The sequence below is a fragment of the Triticum dicoccoides genome, chromosome 3A (genome assembly GCF_002162155.2).
Source record: "Triticum dicoccoides isolate Atlit2015 ecotype Zavitan chromosome 3A, WEW_v2.0, whole genome shotgun sequence".
In the NCBI taxonomy this organism is placed as follows: Eukaryota; Viridiplantae; Streptophyta; class Magnoliopsida; order Poales; family Poaceae; genus Triticum; species Triticum dicoccoides.
In genome coordinates this window covers 676,233,411-676,255,717 of record NC_041384.1, presented here as the reverse complement: position 1 = coordinate 676,255,717, position 22,307 = coordinate 676,233,411, and the positions used below count along the sequence as shown (strand labels likewise).

The 22,307-nt window shown below is 48.5% G+C and overlaps 1 protein-coding gene across 1 annotated transcript in view; it reads left to right on the top strand.

Moving 5' to 3' along the window:
* The window catches only part of LOC119270125, a 6,984-nt gene extending 779 nt beyond the window's left edge, over window positions 1-6,205 (top strand). Inside the window, exons 3-8 of the mRNA XM_037552098.1 lie at window positions 32-366; window positions 473-654; window positions 5,036-5,162; window positions 5,276-5,597; window positions 5,684-5,810; window positions 5,906-6,205. Of these exons, the coding sequence (XP_037407995.1) occupies window positions 98-366; window positions 473-654; window positions 5,036-5,162; window positions 5,276-5,597; window positions 5,684-5,810; window positions 5,906-5,982 (1,104 nt within the window). The 5' untranslated portion in view covers window positions 32-97 and the 3' untranslated portion in view covers window positions 5,983-6,205. The remainder of the gene's footprint in view (window positions 1-31; window positions 367-472; window positions 655-5,035; window positions 5,163-5,275; window positions 5,598-5,683; window positions 5,811-5,905) is intronic.
* The last annotated feature ends 16,102 nt before the right edge of the window (window positions 6,206-22,307 follow it).

Sequence of the window (22,307 nt, the reverse complement as noted above, 5' to 3'; positions counted from 1 at the left end):
GATAATCACATGCAATTTGGTTTTCTTGCAGATACTAGTAGATCATCGTGGCTGCACACTAGCTATCAAGGATGTACTGGTTCCAGGGGCAGCAGAAATGTATGAAGCTACAGTTGATGGAAAGCGTTGCGTTGCTCTAAGGAAGACAATGGATGGTGCATATACCATGTACAAAGCTCTACTGGAATTTACTCATCCAAACATACTGAAGCCAGTGGGCATTTGGGAGGACCCACACTGCCATGACGTAGCATATATAGTGTTTAGGGGAGTTGACGGCACAATGGAACAACTTGGAGGACAAACAATGTTTGAGGAAGGTGACCCTTACAATGGCTTCTCTGAACACGGCTTTAAAATGTTTAGGTACGTATTAACTTTTGCACAAATGAGAAGCTAGTATCTTTCCCTCAAAAAAAAAAGCTAGTATCTTTGCACCATCAGTCTCTAATAAGCATGCCCTTATTTATAGGGCTATCTTCTCCACTATTGATCATGTCAACAGTCATTATGCTGGTGAGGGTACGTCCAGTGCAAGAAACACTCAACGCGAGTTAATGCAAATAAGGCTTGACCCGCCGAACATATATTACAAGATGGTGGATGGCGAGCCGTTGGTGTTATTAGGAAATATGGACATATATTATCAAGGAGGTAATTTAAACCTTCAAGTTCACATTATCCTTTTTCTTCTTCTTCTGAACAACAATGAATGAACTCGATGGGTGACGCGTGCATTTGCACGCCTAGATAAATGCATGATGATTTTTGTATTGTTTTCTCTTTTAAATATGGTCCCATAATAGCCCATCGTTTCAATAATAGCACAAAGGGTATATGTCTTGTGAAAATACGGTTGTATTTTGGTAGAAAAATACTTCAGCAAGTGTGTTACTTATGTTATTATTCATAAATATCGACAACAGAAGACCGATATCATCCGTGGCCTATCGTGTACTCCTAGTTTCCAGTTCCAGTTTTGCTTCTTGCAATCATTCTTCCTTATCCTCCACTCAACAATAATTATTATAGGTTTCTTCATCAATCAAGAAGAATTAAACTGAAACATTAGTTGATAGCTCGTATTTATAACATCGGCGGCGGGGCTTCCCTCCTCTTCCTCCCGCATCTCCCCTGATCGCTCCTGCTGCGATTCATCGGCGCGAAGCTTCAGATCTGGCCTGCAACGCGATGCACCTCAATGGCTGCCTCTCTCGGGGCGGGTTGCCGGCGTCGGGTGGGCTGGGGCACATCGTCTTCATGCCCAGCCGCCCGTGGCGTTGGGGGGCGGGGTAGAGGCCCCACTGCTTCCCAGGCACGGTGGTGCCGAACGCCGCCGGTCTTGGCTGCTGGTGGTTGCGCATTCGTGGGTGGAGGATCCTCATGGCGACTCCTGCCGTATTTCTGTGTCGTTGTCTCTTGAGCGTGGGCTCCTTCGTCGCCGGCCAGATCTGGCTGCTCTGTTCCGTCCCCATGATGGGCTGACCGCTGGGTGTTGGATACTTGGAATGTGGTTCGGGAGCTGCTGGGGTGCGGCAGCTGGGGAGGCTGGCTGCGTGCTCGCGGCTCGTTGCTCGTTGGGTGACCGGCGGGGCTGGTTTTCCCGGTGTGCGGCGGCCCTGGTTGGTGGGAGTCTTGGCCTCTTCTCGGCGAGGGCCTAGTCTCAGGTGCTGCCCAGCTGCCTTGGTCGTGTGGACGGCCGGGTGGCTGATGATGTCGGCCACTGGCCATTGTAGTGTTTGTCGTCCTGTCGACTTCGCTCCAGTTCTGAAGCTCGTCGTTTGCAACCTCTCAAGTTTCCTCCACCTTGCCATTTCTGGGCCGTGGCGGTCTCTTGACTGTCGGTTCTACGCTGGTAAGGGCTGGCGAAGGTGGGGGATGGATTGCGGGAGAAATCCTCGGCTGGTTCTGCCAGCCCGATGATGGGTGTGGTTACGATCCGAAGGGGCCGTCAAGTTATCCTCCCTCCCTCCCTCTCTCCTCCTCTGTTGGCTCTCTCCTCCTCTGTTGGCTCGGGTGAGAGAACCCAATACTTTGCCGGATTGGGCGGCAGCGGTGCTTTGGGCGTCGTCCCCTTCATGGAAGTGCCGCTATGGGTGAATTGGGGGTGTGGGTGCACTTGGTCTGGTTTCTAGGCGGTCGATTGCGGCGTGGTTCGTGCCTCCGTGCTGACTTACTCATGGAATCTTTCTGCAATGCAACTTCGGCATCGGCATTCCTTGCAGCTTTGTCCTCGGTAGTTTCCTGAGTAGCAGCCTTGCTCAGTGTTCATGATATGATCTGGTCTCCGAACGTCCTGGGCGTCAGTGCTCACGTTTCCATCCTTCGACGGATCGACGCCCTTCGTGCCAGGCTGTCACTGCTACTCTCTGATCTAAACGCTCTTATATTAGTTTACGGAGGGAGTACTTTGGAGATGGAGTGGGTCGAGCCTGTGCGTGCCTGTTCCATAGGGAGTTGACTCGTTTGTGTGGGGCACCTGCTGGTTGTTCTCCCTCCCAAGCTCTAGCTTCTGCCTGCTCCGGTGTATCATCGTGGTGGTGGGCTTCTTCGACCTCAACCAGCCTGGTGCTTTAGTCTTAGTTCATATGTTTGTAGTCTGTTTGAGGCTCGTTTGCTGCTCCCACAGCACCTTGTATCTTTAGCCATTTCTTTCTTGCTTGCTTTGTGATCTGTTGTCCGTTATAATCCTGTCCGGTTGATGGCATTTTAAATTCAAAGTCGGGCTAGGTGCGAGCCTTTTCTCTAAATAAAAATAGAGAATTCTCTTTGTCTGCTCAACTTCTTGGTGCTTGTATTCAATGGTTTTTATTGCAACAGTATCATGCCTCTAGATACTTCCAATTATCAGTATATGTTGTATTAAAATGCTTAAGAAAATGTCTCTCGTATTTTTGAATAGTCTTTCTGATAGTGTGTATGTTGTTTTGTATTTACCTGTACAATTTTGACACAACTCAACCAATATGAAATGGAGACCTTGCCTTTTCTTCCTCCATCTGCCTCATCATTAGCGATATATATTGAACTTACATTATTTGATTGGTGGAATGTATCTAGCTATATGTTTCCACTATGATTATTGCATACCCATCTAAGATGCTCATTCATTAGAGTAAAGTTACCATAATTTTATAAGCTATTCTCAATCGATCACTCTGACCCCTTCTCGTATATTTTTTATGGTGCCCATTTTTTGTGGGTATTATTTAGCACAGTAAACAAGATTTACCACATATTTGACATGTTTTCACTTCCAAGTTTAGGGTTTTTGCCACAACAAATCATGCTCCTCTTTTTCGATGATACGTTAGGTCGCACAGATAACACATTGGCATTGATATGTCGATTCTTCTTACTTTATCGATGCCATGCAATATAAGTACTTCCCAATGTACAAGTACCTAATACTCTTTGGTACTTCTCAATGTACCTCTTCTCAGTCACTTCCAATCAAACATGAACTCAACCCGATAGTGATAACCAATTCATGGGCGTCCGCTCGTCTCCACTCTATTGTTCTTGAACACTTCTTTTATTCTATGAAAATGTGGGTGATGAGTGGATAGATGTTCAGTCTCATCATCTCGAGTCACATCCACACGCACTGTTGTTATTTCAGTTCATTAGTATGCTTCCATGATTTCTTCTATATGTTTCCTAGAAAATATATTCATTGCGAGTTTCTATAACATTCGGAAGTGGCTGATGTTACATTCGACTTTTCAATCGCCCCCTTCCATCCATGATTTATGTTTTTTTCAGCATAGCATACACAGCTTATTACCTACTTGGCATGATTGGTTGCTTGAAATCATTACTGTTGTAGCTGCAACACTGTTGAGCATTCTTGTATGATGTGCCACTTGCACATGTATCTCACACAAATTGTTCTCACTACTTGCATGCCTTGCACTGGTACATGGTAATTTGATTCCTGGAAATCAACCATTTCTAGTTATCGTTAACTTTGCACTGACCGTCAATTCAAAAGTGCACCATAGCCCGACTCTTCTCTATTCACGACGACACCTTTTCAATTACAACTAAATCCATACATCTTGTTAAATCTGAAGCATGTCGCATTCTCATTTCTCACATGCCAGTACATACTATTTGAAATTTAATTGAAATCAAATTGTTCTCTTTATTCAACTTTTCTAGTTTTAGGTCTTACAAGTCAAATCCCTAGTGTGCAAAATGTATTCATATATTTAGCTACATATGGTCTTAATGTGCAGTACGTAGGAAAGATAATCAACGGCACACTTTATAGATGTCTACAGAGGAATTATGAGGTTTAAATTTATTCTTGGACAGGGAGATTCCGAGTCAAATTCATTTGTACTCCGTCCATTTAATAAAAAATAAAGGAAGGAGATAGGAACTTAATATGTAGGAACGTTTGTTGATGAATTGCTGATGAAAGCAGTGATGTCATTGCCATGCAGTACAGAGTTCCGTTGTTCAGATTTTGATTCAAACACATGCATGTCTCTTTTTGCAAATTTATACTATATGTTTCTTATCTTCAGTTTTAAATCCCATCCCTTGTAACTAAGATCCGTTACAAAAACAACAGAGTAGATTACTTACTCTATGTGGATCAATGTGGTAGCTTGAAGTATAATGATAGATTTTATTTAATGTTTTACATTCTTATATATATGCTACTCCACACTTGCTATTTCTATGCACTTTAATTTTATGGGAAACTGTCCAACACCAATGCTTGAGTTCTGACTTCAGAGTACTGGTTGTTGCAGCTAAGTGGCGTGTCATCAGTAATGATCATGACACTTTACTTTTAGGCATTATGACATAACAATAAATTCTGATTTTTTTGTAGCATTTTGCATTGAACTAGATACGTTTTCTTGAAAATGAAACATTTTGTTACCCAAGTATAGTTCAAGTTTGTTTCCTTTAATGTAATGGCCTTAGGAAATTATTAAAGTGAGTATTTCACCTGTGGAATCATGGCACCTTTGCTTAATCATTTTGAAAATTTATGCATTTTTGTGAAAACATGCAGCCAATGGTTTGAAAGCAACACACTGGAACGAGATTGGAGGCTGTCTAAATTCCTTGTTTGGCCACGGTAACCAAGCCAGTATGGAATTAAGGGAGTTGGCTCGCTTCTTAATGCAGGGAACAGTGAGGTAGGTCGGTTGTCATTTTGCAAAATAAATATGTTGGCCATATGTTGTCCTTTATCTTATTATTATGGTTATAAGTCATGTATTTGCTCATATGTGATGTGCCAATGGTGCAGTTATGACGACCTACTTTGGCAGCCGGGTTTATGGAATGCCAACACAAAGATGGAGTTCATCAGAGAAATACATTTTATGGTTGACATGGATCGTGATGCAAAAAACAAGCTACCATACGCACAGACAGAGAAAGGAGGTCAACTCATGAGGGAGCCGTCTCTTGGACTAATTCATCTCATGCGAGAGTTTACAAAACCAAAAGATGAGAATAACATCGAACGAGAACATAAGGATAACAACTTGCTTCACTCAGTTTTATTCTTGAGGAACAAAATTGTCGCTCACTACGATGACGAGTACAAAGGATTTTCAGGTCAAAAGGTGAGTGTGTATTATCTTGGGAGTATTTTATAACACTTCATTTTTTTATTTGTATATATATTGTACCATGTTTTTTTTCATGTTAGGAGAAAATTGGGACAACTAAGGCTCAGATTGAGAGATATGTACAACATAGCAAGGGTGATTACATGATATTACTGGCGAGAGCCATAAAGAAGTTACGGTGGTTTGATTCGTCTCCACTTCTTCGAGGTATCTCTTTGGAAAATCTAGTAGAACTTCCAAATGATTATCGTCTCATGTGTAGCGATTTAACATATAATATTGTGTCTCCAACTTCAATTAAGGTGAAACCGACTATATGAGAGGATTCTACAAGATAAGGATATCCGAAGGGAAAGAAAAAGGCAAAGCAAAACATTGACATAGCAACCGTTGCAACAATGATGACCGGGACAGACCCTTATCCCTAGCATAATATACTATTGCTTACTAAAACTGCACAAGTAATGATATTTCAGGGAAGAAAACTATGAGACTTGTATAATTTGTGTTGGTTCTAGGATAGTTGGAACCGTTTACGAACTTGTATTGATGTACCATTGTGAACCTTTGTGGTGTGATTAAACCATTAATTATTAGGACAACCATGGATCTACTATGTGATGGATTTGCAGTAATTAGTTGAACCTTGGTAAATGTTTGCTCTGAGATTTCATAGGCGACGTTGTTCACCGTTTCCGGTGCAGAACTCCTAAAAGAAGGAGGCTGAGCAAGTAGTTGTGTTGCTCCGGTGCCATTAGCCACGCGGGATTGCAAGGAAAGGTAGCGAAGTTGGTCGTGGCCGAACAACAGACGTCTTCCTCTTCGCTGGGCCAGAGTAGTTTGTGGTGCTGACCAGACCAGAGCACACAGGAGGTGGGAGGTAACGCAGTGAGACCCAATCCTATGAGACTGGCGATGTTGTGAGACCCAATCAGATGAGCTTCACGTGGCCGCGACAATCTCAAAGCATCCCAATCCCACCTGTTGTCAATCCTCAATTCCAAAACACAAGTACTTTGTCATGCTCTAACAGTTACTTCCCTGTAGAAAAAAAATATAAGAGTGTTTCACTTGCGTCAATGGCGGCCATGCGGAAGGGCCTTGACGGCGGCGGCCAAACAACACGATGCGGTGACGACCTCTCGCCCATGGCCTCACCGAAGGAGCTCGGCGCCGCCGGCCAGTCGGATGGCTCGTCCGTGGCGGCCGCAGGACACGCTATTGGCCCGGCGGACAGCACGTTCGCAGTGGCCGTGTGTCAAAACGTCGTCGTGGACGGACGGATCAACTTCCAAGACATATAAGAGTGTTTATGTTTAGATTATTAAAGTAGTGATCTAAACAGCTTTATACTTTTTAAATATGTCTAATTAGGGTTATCTTATTCTCGCTTGCGTCAATGGCGGCCACTTCGAAGAGCCTTGACGGCGGTGGCCAAACAACACGATGCAGCAACGACCTCTCGTCCATGGCCTCACGCCCTCACCGAAGGAGCTCGGCGCCGCCGGCCAGTCTGACGGCTCAGCCTGTCATCCATGGCGGCCACTGGACACGATGTTGGCCCCGTGGACAACACGCTCACAACGGCCGTGTGTCAAGGCGTTATTGTGGACGGCTGGACCAACTCCCCGTGGACGGCGGCCGTACGAGACGGCAGCCGTACGACGACAGTGTCCATACGAGATGCCGATGCTTGTGGCTGGTCGCACTCCTCGTCGAGGACTACTTTGCCCACGGTAAGCGTGAGATGCATGCATGCAAATAATATGAGTTTTTTTATGGTATATCATACTATTTCTGAAACCGAGTAGTATTGAATCATCTCATCCTTTGATTCGCATGGTAGTTTTTTTAAGCAAAAGAGGGTTTCTCCTCCGATTTCATTTAAATGAAATCAACAGCGGAAACATACACCAGTCCAAAAGGTTCTAACCACAAGCTTTCTACCCGTAATAGACATACCAGTAAAGCAAGTTCTCCCAGGTCATCGCTGTTACAAGACAGAGTTCAGAAATCCAAAAGATGTCGCGATGTCTAACAAAACACTACCGCCAAGGCCCAGAGCAAAAGACCAGGCATCAGCCCCTGTAACAGCCGGGTTTTTGGCTTTTTTCTGTTTTTTTTATTGGTTTTTGCTTTGTTTTTTCTTTTTCGAGTGGTTCTGTGGTCTTGCCATCTGGGAAATCATCCTTATTCCCCCTCTCAAGTGGATAATAATTCTCAAAACCTTACCAAAATCATGTCACTTCACTCTTTGACCAAACCCTAAAATCTTTTTCTAGGGAATATTCCCTTTTCTAATAAAGGAATAACCCTGTCTACCCTAGGTTGTGAAGCAACCTATATTTCTGTCCATCCAAAAATTTACAAATAATTTTCATAATTTCTTTGGGTCATATGTTGCTCAAATATGCCCAAACTTTCCTGTCCTAGCGCAAGAATAATTCCTGAATAATTATTCTTCATTTCTGTCCAGAGGGGCACTTTGTGAAGGAAGTGTCATTTATCCAACCTTGTTTGCTCCCAAACTTTTTGGGCATTCTTTTATGTCCAAATAATTTCTCCATGCAAAAATTCAACTTTATTTGCCTAGCCAATCTTCCTCGGTGATTTTTAAAAGTTTCTGTCAAACAGAAGGCTTTGTGAAGGAAGTACTAGCTAGGGTTATCCAAATGAGTTGAAATTTTGCACTCTCCTTCATGTGCTCATATTAGCACACTCCTCCAAATTTCAGCTCCATCCCTTTATCTATGTGAGCACATAATCAAATCTTTGATTCTGTCAATATTTTCAGGTTGTGAAGCAAGTACATTTTATATTGCTTCATTTTACCTGAAAAATTACCAGAGCATTCTACTACCCAAATAACTTCTCTCCAGCAAATTTGGGACCATTTAATCAAGCCAATATGTCTCTAGAGTTTTTGCAAGTTTCTGGATAGGGAAAATAGTTGTGAAGGAAGTACCATTTTGGTGCATCCAATTGGTATGAAATTTTTACAGCACCTTTATCTGTCCAAATAACTAGTCTTGCCAAAATTCAGCTCAAGTGGCATCTCCATGTGGGTGCACCTTCCTAATCAAGTTTCTGGACCCATAAAATTGAGTGAAATGCACTGTAGGTCCTTAAACTATTTCAGGGGTGTCACATAGGTCCTCGAACTATGAGAATCGTCATTTAGGTCCTCGAAGTACAGTAAGTGTGTCATCCAGGTCCAAAATCTCACTAAACCCCTCTAAATGGCCAGCTGGCATGGTGAACAGTGCGAAAAATAAAAAAATATGAACAAAAAAAATCTGAAAATCTTTGGCATCAAAGATACCCCTGGTGCGTGAATAGTAAAAATGTTCATTAATTCAAAAAAATATTCGCGAATATGAGAAAAATATTCGCGACTTTAAAAAAGTTCACAAACAATAAATTTGAAAATATGTTCGCGAACCACAAATATTGTTCGTGGGTATGGAAAAAATGTTCGCAAACCACAAAAATTCTTGACTTTAAAAAATGTTAGTGAACTTTTTATTAAAGTCGCAAATATTTTTTCCGAATTCATTGTTCGCGAACATTTTATTAAAGTCACGAATATTTTTTCCAAATTCATCGTTCGCGAACATTTTTTTAAAGTCATGAATATTTTTTCCAAATTCATCGTTCGCAAACTTTTTTTAAACTCGCGAATATTTTCCCCAAATTCATCGTTCGCTAACATTTTTTTAAAGTCGTGAATATTTTTTCCAAATTCATCGTTCGCGAACTTTTTTTAAACTCATGAATATTCTTTTAAAGTCACGAATATTTTTTTCCAAATTCATCGTTCACGAACATTTTATTAAAGTCACAAATATTTTTCCAAATTCATTGTTCGCGAACTTTTTTTGAATTAATGACATTTTTACTGTTCACGTGCCAGGGTCTCTTCGATGACAGAGGATCTCAGTTTTTTGATATTTTTTTATGTTTATTCTTTGTCGTGTATTGTTCATCACGCACAGGAATTCAGGACTGTTTGCCGCGTACTGTTACGGTTACTGTTTATGTGCCAGCTGGCCAGTTAGAGCCTGTCAGGGAGATTTTGGACCTGAATGACACACTTACTGCACTTTGAGGACCTAGATGACGATTTTCATAGTTCGAGGACCTACGTGACATCCCTGGAATAGTTCAAGGACCTACAGTGCACTTCACTCCATAAAATGTGAGTTACAAAGCAACTATATTAGTTTGTGGTCCATTATGCCCCAAAACCTCCATAATCATAATCCTTTCTTAGTTAATCATCTCAGACAGCTCCATTTGACCCAATCAAATCTCTATTGATTAGCAGTGCACGGCCAAGTTTACCGCAGTAAACTTCAGAGGATGATTACCATTTAACCACAACTCCTTTCATCGATGTACGACCGTACTTGAAACCTTCCTTGGAAGAACTTACCACTAGACATCATTTGCCAACCCTTGGCTTCTTCTCCTTGCCAGTCTGCGCGGTGACCACCATTTTGACACGCATCGGCCGCGTCCAGAGCGTCTTCTTGCTCGGGCCCCTCCTCTGCTCGGCGTCTCAGCGAGCACGGGCCTGTCCAACGTGTTCCCCGTGTCGTCGCCGTCCTCATGGAGCCACTTCCCCCCATAAGCCCCTCCGTCAGTGTTCGTCGCCGCGCGCCCACCGGCGCACTGTGGCTGACCGAGCACTAATGGCGCCGTGTCCGTTTCCCCTCTGCGCCCTCGGCCCCTCCTGCACTGTGCACCACTGTCGCTTGTCCGCTCTCCCTTCGTCGCGATCCCGCGCCTCCCCGTGATCGCTGGCCGTCGCCAGAGCGTTGGCCGGATCCCCGCGGCGACACCCGAGCTCGACCTCCCTCGCTCGGCTATATATAGCCATCCCCACGGCCTCCCGAGCTCATCAGCCTCCTCTCCTCCCTCCTATAGACCTCCCCAGTCACTTCCCCGAGCTCCAGAGCCTCTACCCGACCCCCACGGTCGCCATTGCCGCCGACGACCTCCTCCCAAATCAGCGCCAACCCGAGATCTTCTCATCCTTCTTCCACCACCAATAGAACCCCTAGAGCCCTCTGGTTCTTCCCCGCCCTTCGCCTCTTCCTCCCGTGGCCAGTGGGCCCGTGCCCACTTCTGCCCGAGCCACCGTCCGCCATGTCTCCGTTCGCGCTAGTATCGGTCCACCTCAGAGCCCGTGCTCTCCGCAGAAGGGTGCGGCTCCTCCTGCTGAGCTCGCCCATAGGTCGAGTGAGGCGGGGGATGGCCGGAGCCGGCCGGACGAGCTCCCGCACCGGCGACCTCCCTTTGGACCGCGGGCGAGCGCGAGCAAGGAGAAGAAGAAGACGACGACCCCCTGCCAGCTGGCCGCGGCCCCGCGCGTCAGCCCCTCAGCCGTTGACCCCGCCAGCCACGTCAGATAAGTGGAGACGAACTCTCACACATTTCGTTTCCTTCCCCCGAAAGCGTATTTTTCTTCTACTTCATCCAAGGTATGCTTTCCTTTACTGAAGGCGTATTTTCTCTCTGTTACAACGAGGAATACGTTTTCCAGAGGAGAAGGCATATTTCCGCAAAGTGCGCTTTCTGTTTTTCCAGCCGAGGGCATGTTTGTGATGATTTATTTACATATAGGTCCCTGGCAGAAAAACATTCATATCTTTTTACCAATAGCTCCAAATCAGGTGAATCCGAAGCCCACCTCTGCGTTTCGTCGAGCCTGTTTTGTTGGTTTCATTTTCACTATGGTTTGACACTGTGAAAATGACCATTTTGCCCTTGCACTTAATCAGCCCCCTCCAAGAGAGAACGTTTTCCGGCGATTCTTTCCGCAAGCTTCTCGCACCTCTTCCCGGTGATTTCTTCCACCCCAGGCAAGCCACACCCTCCATTTGCATGATTGCAATGCGGTGACATGGTTTATTTATTTGAACTTGTTTAAAGTATTGCATTAGCTATGTATGATTTGTTCATGGCATTTCTCGGAGTATTGTTTTGATCTTGATATTGCCATGATATTGCTTGGAGTTCTAGGACTTATATTTTGATGATTATGTGGATGACATGTGTCTTTGGATTCTTAGTGGCTATTATGATTATTTTCATGATGGTATCTAGTATTATTTTGGAGTATTACTTGGTATGGCATGCTGCCTTCGGATTATTAGTGGCTAGAATTGTTTCCATCATGATGCTAGTTGATAGTATGTTTTGGAGTATGATGTTGGAGATGATGCTTGCATGTGGATCATAGTTGGATAGTTAGTTCTTGATATTTGAGTAGTAGTATTATCGTTCTTAGATTTATCATGATAGTAGTGTTATACTGCCCTCGGAGTATTTTGGTAAGACTATATTAAGCTTGGGATTATTTGTTGGATATTGTTATGACTTGGATTATAGGTTGATAGATAATATCGGAGTATCAGTTAATACTGTTATATTTTGGGGATAAATTCCGTCATTAAGTTGGCCAGGTGCCATTGAAACAGACTTTTCCAGTGCAACCACATTTGCCTTTTATGAGAAGGCCATAATGCGGTCTATTGTCATGCCTCTCGCCGGTGCCTCCAACGAGGGAAGGTTATGGGCGTGCGGTACCCTGTCCCGGTAAGCAGACATAACCTTGTGTGCCCGTAGTTGTTGTTAGGCGCCTTTTTGTCCCCATTTGGGACCATTTTTGTTTTGCCACGACGGTGGCCGTTGGTGACTTTGGTAGGCACGGGGCCACCCAGGACTGAACCCAAAAAGGGGTGTTGGTCGGAGTGGCCGGGAGAGTGTCATGGCAGTAGATCGGTTTTTTCGGAATGTCGTTGGTCCACCCGAATGGGAGTGCGAGGCCATGGATTCTGTGGTGTGGGTAAAGTGCGCTACCTCTGCACAGTGTGTGTGTTTAATCTATCGATAGCCGCGTCCTCGGGCAATGGGCACAAGTTCGTACTAGGTCACACCGTTCGATCAACACTCACATGACGGAATGACTTATAGGTGATTTATATGTTGATATATATTGAGCAGTACAGTTTGGCATGATGTTGATGATGATGTTGGGATGATCTGTAGGATGATCATTCAGTTTGTGATGTGGTCACGAGGTGATCATGTGGATGTTCCGTTTGTGATCCATGAGTGATCACCGTTTAGTTATGAGGTAACCCGTTGGACCAAGTGTGGTTCGTTGGTGATCCGTGAGTGATCACCGTTTGGTTTTGATCATGAGGTGATCGAGATGGTATATTACTTGGTCGGTTAGCCAAGAGTGATATGGTTATGGAGATCTGAGATGTTGGTTTATCAGTATGATGGTAGTTTCATACCATGCTTAGTAGATGCTTCATCATAGTAGTTGTTAATTTAATTAACCTGTTTAATGCTATGTTATTGTCTTGCCTTGATGTTTATGGTTGTTGTGAGCTTGAAAGTACATTCAATTTACTGACCTGGCATGTCATGCTAGATTGCAGGTGATGCCATGATTGCTTGATTGCTTATCGAGGTTGCCGTGCGTGTGAGCTAGATCGTGTCCCAGCCAGAGTCCCTGCAGAGTGGAGTTCACCACCTTCGTCGTTGTTCCACTGCTAGAAGTATTCCGCTGCTTCGAGTTGTTCCGCTGCTAGCATAGAGCAAGTGTAGTATCACAGGTGTAGTATCGCCGTGCTGATGTGCTTCTTTGTAACATCAGACTCTTGTATTATTATTCTTGTAATAAGAGCTGATTTGTTATGTGTCAAGCGGTGCCGTATTCCAGACACTTCTCCTTGATCTCTGGGCTGGAATACGAGGCGTTCCGGTTTCTCTGAGCCGGGGTGCCACAACCCCCACAACAGAAGAAGCAAAAAACCGTGAAGATCAAAAAGCTTTCACATCTTCAGCCCTGGAACCCCAATTCTCCACCCTTGAGAAGCTCGATAGATCCCACTTGCTACCAGTTTGATGAGTCTTGCTCCCAACATCAACATTCCCCCTGGTCCTTTGTCTGCAATACAACCCTATTCGGAATCCAATTGCATAGTTTTACAATCCCCAAAGGGCGATTAATCTTTTTCTGTCAAATATAATATCATTTCGACATATCCAAAACACCCAAAGTAAGGCTGAAGTGCCTACTAGGACCAATTTCTTATCATTTTTAGAAAATCCGTTAATCCATCTACCAAAACAATCATTTAGATCAGCAGGAATTAAATGTAAATCAAAAGAACACCCAGTCAAATTCCAAATAAGCCTAGCAACCGAGCAAGAGAAAAAGAGATGATTAATGTTTTCTTCTTTCCCACTGAAAACCCATTTTTTGTCTCCTTTCCATCCCCTCTTTAACATGTTGTCTTTAGTTAAAATGCTTTTCCCGTTCAGCAACCACAGGAAGAATTTTATTTTTGCTGGAACTTTAATTTCCAGAGAAAATTTTGTGGATAGCCACAATTGACTTTAATCTAGTGTAAGTATAAATATTTAATAGATAACTTTCTATCTAAAGTGAGCATGCACATGGGTTTGTCTTTTCCCCCATGTAAAAGAACCTCCTCACATCTTTCTTTTAAACTAGTCCAAAGTGAAGGAAATATGCCCTAGAGGCAATAATAAAGTTGTTATTTTATATTTTCTTATTCATGATAAAGGTTTATTATTCATGCTAGAATTGTATTGATCGGAAACCTAAATATATGTGTGAATACATAAACAAATACCGTGTCCCTAGTAATCCTCTACTAGACTAGCTCATTGATCAAAGATGGTTAAGGTTTCCTAACCATAGACATGTGTTGCCATTTGATAACGGGATCACATCATTAGGAGAATGATGTGAGGACAAGACCCATCCGTTAGCTTAGCATAATGATTGTTCAAGTTTTATTGCTATTGCTTTCTTCATGTAAAATACATATTCCTTCGACTATGAGATTATGCAACTCCCGGATACCGGAGGAATACCTTGTGTGCTATCAAACGTCACAACGTAACAGGGTGATCATAAAGATGCTCTATAGGTATCTCCGAAGGTGTTTGTTGAGTTGGCATAGATCAAGACTAGGATTTGTCACTCTGAGTATCGGAGAGGTATCTCTGGGCCCTCTCGGTAATACACATCATAAGCTTGCAAGCAAATGACTAAGGAGTTAGTCACGAGGTGATGTATTACGGAACGAGTAAAGAGACTTGCCGGTAACGAGATTGAAGTGGGTATGAAGATACCGACGATCGAATCTCGGGCAAGTAACATACCGAGGGACAAAGGGAATTACGTATGTTGTCATAACGGTTCGACCGATAAAGATCTTCGTAGAATATGTAGGAGGTAATATGGGCATACTGGTTCCGCTATTGGTCATTGACCGGAGAGGTGTCTCGGTCATGTCTACATAGTTCTCAAACCCGTAGGGTCCGCACGCTTAACGTTCGATGACGATATAGTATTATATGAGTTATGTGATTTGGTGGCCGAATGTTGTTCGGAGTCCTAGATGACGAGGAGTCTCGAAATGGTCAAGAGGTAAAGATTGATATATATGACGATGGTATTCGGACGCCGAAAGTGTTCCGAAGGGTACCGAGTACTTATCGGGTCACCGGAAAGGAGTTTCGGGCACCCCCGACAAAGATATGGTCCTTATGGGCCAGGAGAGGGAAAACACCAGCCCACAAGGGGCTGGTGCACCCCCTATAGAGGCCAGCCTATAGGAGGAGAAGGAAGGAGGGGAGGGAAAGGAAAGTGTGGAGTAGGACTCCCCCTTCCTTCCCTCTCCCCCTCTTTCCTTCCCCCTTCTTCATATAAGGAAAGGGGGTGCAGGGCAAGGCAGCAGCCCTAGGGCTGCCGCCAGGTCTCGTGGGGCACCCTAGGGGCTGCCTCCTCCCCTCCCACCTATATATATGTGGGGAGGGGGCGCCACTCAAGGACACAACATTGTCTTAGCCGTGTGTGGCGCCCCCGTCCACCGTTTACTCCCTCGGTCATATCTTCGTACTGCTTAGGCGAAGCCCTACAAAGATCGCATCACCATCACCGTCACCATGACGTGGTGCTACCGGAACTCATCTACTACTACTACGCTCGTCTTGCTGGATGAAGAATGCGAGGACGTCACTGAGCTGAACATGTGCAGAACACGGAGGTGTCGTGCGTTCGGTACTAGATCAGTTGGGGCGCGAAGAAAGTTTGACTACATCAACCGCGTTGTGAAACGCTTCCGCTTACGGTCTAGGAGGGTACGTAGACATACTCTTTCCCTCATTGCTATGCATCTCCATGGATAGATCATTGCGTGTGCATATAATTTTTTTTGTTTTCCATGCAACGATTCTCAATAATGGTATCAGAGCCAGGTCTATGTGTAGACGATATGCATGAGTAGAGCACAAAGAGTTGTGGGCGGTGATAGTCATACTTATTACCACCAATGTCTTATTTTGATTCGGTGGTATTGTGGGATGAAGCGGCCCAGACCAACCTTACATGTCCACGCACATGAGACCGGTTCCACCGACTGACATGCAACTAGTTTTGCATAAAGGTGGCTGGCGGGTGTCTGTTTCTCCTACTTTGAGTTGAATCGAATTTGACATGATCTGGCTGGTGGCCGCCTTCGTGGAGCGCCGGGTGCTTCCGCTCCAAGGCCGGCCTCACATGATCTGCCAAATGAGCGACCGCTTCGACCCGTGCCGGCTGAGCACCAGGGAGATGCCTCACGCAGAGGTGTCTTACATGGTGAATTATATCTCCAACTGCAAGCTCGCCGAGGATTGGCGATACGGCAAGGAGCCGTATTCCCGCGCCAACCCTCCGCCTGCCGTAAGTTCTTTTCTTCTTTTCTCCCTTTTTTGTAGCCGGCCTCATGATAGCCGATTCTTGATCAATTGGTTTGCCTTTTGTAGAACCCTCTTTTCCCGCCGACAGCCGGGGCCGCTGGGGTAGAGCGCCAGCTCCTCCCCGACCTTACGATGGACGACACCGATGATCCGGACCTGGGAGCAGCCACCATGGAAGACGCCATCGTGGGGGAAGGCGACGAGGACGGAGGCGCGGGACTCGGGGCCAGCTTCGAGGACTGGCCGGATGACGATGAGGTCGAAGTCGTCCCGCACCGCCAGCCGACGCCCGATCATCAAGGCGTGAGCTCGTCTGCCGTGCCGGCTGCCCGTGGCGGCGCGCAGAAGCGCCGGGCTGTGTCGACCTTCTTCGGCAGCCGGCCGAAAAAATCCAAGGCCTCCACGGCGGCGACCAAGCGGGATGAGGCGGCCGCGAAGGCGGCCCGCTTCCACAAGGTGGTGAAGCAACCGCAGTCGATCTCTGCGTAAGTCATCAAATGTCTTGCGTATATATTTTTTGTCTTCTTCGTCCGAAACTCTTCTAAACCTTTCTTTTCTTGCCGGACAGGGCGCCGCTTTCTCTCGAGCGAGGTCCTGGCGGATCCGTAGTCGGGCCGACTGGAGGGTCCTCAAGCTCCCGCCGCGTGGATCCCCGCACCGACCTTAAGGAGGCCACGGAGCGGAACGCGCGGGAGGAGCGGGAGGCGGTGGAGCGAAGGACCGTCCAGGCGACGAAGGAGCGGGCTGACGCGGCGGCCAAGGCCCGGGCGGAGGCGGCAGCCGCGGAAACGGAGGCGGAGGCCTCGCACAACCGGCCTCCGCTGCTTGTTGTTCCCCTCCGCGCCGTGGCCCCCAACGTTCCCGTGCCCCCATCGGAGGAGGTCGACCAAGGCCCGCCGGTGATGGAGAGGCGGGAGGACCCCGTGATCTTCGTGGAGGAGGCGTCGCAGACGGCGTTGGCTGGAGCGGGCCAAAGCGGCCAATCAGCTGTGGCGCTAGAGCAGCCGTCCAGGGGCGAGCCGGCGGCAGGGGCCGGCCTCGAGGTGCAGCCGGCATTGCGCTGGTGCGTAGGGGGTGGCGCCTTCGCGCCGGAACCGCACCGAGCAGCGGGCTCCAGCCAGACGGCGGAGGCCCTGGAGGCGGCCAGCGTTAGCACGTCCGAGTGGACTCCCAGCGGGGGGACGGGCGAGCTGAACGCGGCGGCCCAGGAGGTCCAGAACCGGCTTCGAGATCAGGCCGCCTCGCTGCAGCGATACACTCAAGAGTTTCTCTCGACGCGGGCCATCATCCGAGTGAGTCTTTTGTCCTTGGTTATTTTGCTCTTTCGATTTCTTCCGTGGGGGCGCGTCAGCGCACCCACTGGGTGTAGTCCCCGAGTTCCGAGCCGGCTGCTGCGCAGGCGGCTTGGAACTTACTAGGTTTTGACAACTTAACTTATCCTTGCTTCCTGTATAATCTTTCAGGAGTATCACAACCTCCGTGCAGCCGCCTTCAACTCCCAGGCTCAAGAGCTGGGCAGGAGAACCAAGGACCTGACTAGCAGCCGGAGTGCATATTTGTTTCGTTCATCTCCTGGGAGGGCGCATCAGCGCACCCACTAGGTGTAGTCCCCGAGATTCGGGCCGACTGCTGAGCAGCCGGGTCGGATCTTCCTTGACGACTTCACCTTCTTAATTTCCTTTGTCTTCATGCTTGCAGGGGCCAATGCCGACTTGAGGGGGCAGCTCAGCGAGGCGCAGGCCGCCCTTCGCGCCATGGAAACTGAGTATGACGCCTTGGTCCTGGAGCGTGACCGCCTGGCCAAGAAGCTGGCTGACCAGGAGAAGAGCCACAAGGCGGCCCTGAAGAGGGCGCAGGATAACGAAGCCGCCTTGAAGGCCGAGTTTGAGACCGAAGCGGCGGGCTGGGCTGAGACCAGGCAAGCGCTGAATGAAGGCTTCGGCCGTATTGAGGATTTGATCGACGGTAAGCCGCCTTCCTCGCTCCTTGCATGCCCCTTGCCGCCTGATTTGTGTTCTGACTTGTGCTGCTTTTTATTCTCTGTGCAGACTACTTTCCCGGCTACTCCGTCTTCGCTACCCAAACCATCGAGGCCCATCGCGAAGCGCGCCGTCAGGCGGGGGCCGACATCGCGCCGGACGCGAGTCGGACGCTTGAGGAGCAACTCTTGGCGGTCCAAGCGCGGCTGCAGCCGGCTCATCGTATGCTCCGCCACCTCCAGCGCGCCGGGGCGCAGGTGTTGGCCGCCCTCTGGCCAAGCGAGACAATTCCCCGCACCTGAGTCGGACTGCCGACTGGCTGGAAGTTGCGGTTGGCCGCTTCGAGGCTTGGAAAGCATCAGCGGCCCGGCTTGGAGCTGGGCGGGCATTGGAGTTCGTCCGAGCTTGGTATCCGGGGCTGAACCTGGACCAGCTGCGCACCGGTCGGCTGGAGGCTGACGAAGAGCTGGAGGACGTGCGGCCGGCTATCGCTTAGCGCGCTTCGACGATCGCCGAGTGTACTGACATCAGCGTCTTCGCTCCTGAAATTAATGATGACGGCATTGCCCAGCTGGAGGAGTGGTTCGGGCTGGACCCGGCAGCAGGTGAAGACTCGGAAGAGGAGATCGCCTCCAGCGATGAAGGCGAAGACGATGAAGGAGAGGAGGGCGAAGACGTTGAGCCAGCCGGTGATGCGGCCAGCCAGCCTCAGGCTGATCGTGCCTCCAGCAACGAGGTGCATGCTAGCGTGCCCTCTGCGGGAGGCGGTGATCATGCCAAGGCTCGCCAGCCGGCACTGCCGTCTCCACTGACCTGCCCGACTCGCCAGTCGCTCCCTTGGCTTAGTCTGCCGTCCTTGTTTTTTCCTGCTTGTTGCCTTTTGAACAACTTTATCAAACTTGCGCAGTTCCACCCACTGGGGGTGTATTCAAACTATGTCGAATGCTGGCCTTTTGAAGGTCTTTTATGTAAATATTATTGCGTGTTTGGTTTCCATTCATGTATGCTTTTTATCCTTAGGCTGTTTCCTTTGCCGCCTTCCCCTTCTGAGAAGGCAAGTACTCGAGCTTTCTTAGATTGGAGCGAGGTGAATGGAAGCCGGCCGGCCGGCTACTCTGGTAGCCGGTCGGCGGTGGGAGAAAAACCGGCATTTGTTATATTAGTCCGTTAGTCCCTAGCCATTTTTCGTGTGGGCACCCGTTCCTGCCCTTGACTCTTGCCAGCCGGACAGCCGGTTCTTCGAACTGCGACTTTTGGCAAGAGAAGGCTTGGGAGCCGACACACTACTTGTCTGACTGCGGGTAGGACTTCTAATATAACTCCAGGCGGCCAGTCCCCGGGCCGACTAGTCGAACCCGGTGCCGGACGGAAAAAAGTGAATGCAATGACAAGGCCATAAGCATGATACTTTTCATTTATAGACAAAAGATGGCAGTCCCCAAGCTCTCCTCGGGGGGCCTATTGTCTCGTACTTAGTACAAAAGTTGGCGTGATACATACTGTATTTCAACTGTAAAACCTTCGGAGGAGGTTGGCGTTCCATGGTCGTTCTGACTCCTTGCCGGAGTCGTCTCTCTTTCGTGCCTTCGGCTTCTGCGCATCGATCAGGTAGTAGGAGTCGTTGCCTAAGGCTCTGCTGATGACGAAGGGGACCTCCCAAGGGGCCGAGAGCTTGTGCTGGCCGGCTGTTCGCTGGATCAGCCAGAGCACAAGATCGCCCTCTTGGAAGGATCTTGGCTTGACCTTCCGGCTGTGGTAGTGGCGCAGGCCCTGCTGATAGATGGCGGACTGGCTGAGGGCTAACAGCCGGCCTTCTTCCAGCAGGTCGACACCGTCTTCTCGTGCTTCCTTGGCCTCGGCTTCCGTGTACATGGTTACCCGAGGCGAGTCGAACTCGGTGTCAGTTGGGATGACCGCCTCGGCACCATATACGAGGAAGAAAGGAGTGAAGCCGGTTGACTTGTTTGGTGTAGTGCGCAGACTCCAGAGGACAGTCAGCAGCTCATCGAGCCAACAGCCGGCTGAACGCTCCAGTGGTACGATCAGTCGGGGCTTGATGCCGGAAAGGATGAGGCCGTTGGCTCGCTCGACCTGGCCGTTTGACTGCGGGTGGGCGACAGACGCTAGGTCCAACCGGATGCCTTGCGTCACGCAGAAACATGCCAAGGCTCCCTTGGCGAAATTCGTGCCATTGTCGGTGATGATGCTGTGTGGCATGCTGTACCGAGTTGTTATATCTGCGATAAATGTCATGGTAGTCGGCCCATTCAGCTTCTTGATCGGCTTTGCTTCAATCCATTTGGTGAATTTGTCCACGGTGACAAGCAGATGAGTCATGCCGCCGCGCGCCGTCTTGAATGGGCCCACCATGTCCAGTCCCCAAACGGCGAAGGGCCAAGTGAGGGGAATGGTCTTGAGTGCTGAAGCCGACATGTGTTGCTTGGAGCTGAAGAGTTGGCACCGTTTGCAATGTTTAACTAACTTCTTGGCGTCATCCAAAGCAGTCGTCCAAAAGAAACCATGGCGGAAGGCTTTGGCGACGAGTGATCTTGAGGCCGCATGGTGGCCGCATTCTCCTTGGTGGATGTCTCTGAGGATTGCAATTCCCTTCTCTTGCTCAAAGGCATCGCTGGAGGACTCCAGTGACACTGCGCTTGACGAGTTCTCGGTTGACGATTGTGTATGCTCTGGCTCGGCGTTGGACTTGTCTTGCCTCTACTTCGTCAGCCGATAGATCTTGGTTTATTAGGAAGTTGAGGATGGATTGAGCCCATGACGGAGCTGCGACTTCTTCTATTGCCAAAATGGCTACTGCGACCAGGGCGGGCGGGCTGGACGGTGAAATGCTGGAGTCGTCCGCCGCCTGTTGTGTTGGTGTAGTCTTCGGGTCGACTACCGCAGTTCCCGAGCCGGGTGAGGTAGCCCCCGGGCCGGGCGTAACTACGAAAGTCCCCGAGCCGCCTGCTGATACCCCCTGGCCGACTATCGAAGTCCCCAGGTCACCTGCTTGGTTCTTCCAGCCGGCTGCGTCGGGGTCAGGCGGCATGAAGATGGAATCAGACTCTGGAGACGTCTTGATAGACGGCTTGAGGAGGCGTTGTAGAGAGACACCGGTTGGTATTTCTTGCCGAGTGGAGCCTATTCGAGCCAGGGCATCAGCTGGCTCGTTGTCGGCTCGTGGTAGATGGAGGAACTCGCATCCTTCAAAATACCCACTGATCTGCTGAACGAGGAAGCGGTAGCTTGCCATATTTGCGTCCTTGGCATCCCAGTCGCCGGATGATTACTGGACCACCAAGTCCGAGTCGCCATAACATAGGATCCGGCGAATGCCGAGCTCTTTGGCAAGCCGGAGCCCGTGTACGAGCGCCTCATACTCGGCCACGTTGTTGGAAGCGGCAAAGTGAATTTGCAGCGTGTATCTGAGCTTGTCGCCTTTGGGAGAGGTGAGGATGACACCGGCTCCCAAGCCGGTGCGCATCTTGGACCCATCGAAGTGCATGCACCAATGAGTGGAGTCGAGAGCCGGCGGTAGGTACTGGGTCTCGGCCCAGTCGACGAGGAAGTCGGCCAATGCTTGGGACTTGATGGTGGTGCGAGGCTGGTAGAAGATCATATAGGGGGCCAGCTCGATGGCCCATTTCGCCACCTGGCCGGATGCATCCCGGCTGCCTATGATCTCGGCCAGCGGGGCGGTGCATACAACCGTGATGGGATGCTCTTGGAAGTAGGGCTTCAGCTTCTTGGCGGCGAAGTACACGCCGTAGCACATCTTCTGGTAGTGCGGGTAGTTCTGCTTCGAGGTAGACAGCACCTCGCTCAAATAGTACACCGGCCTCTAGACCGGTTGGGCTCGGCCTTCTTCTGGGCGCTGGACTATGATGACGGTGCTGACCACCCGGCTAGTTGCGGCAATGTAGAGGAGCAT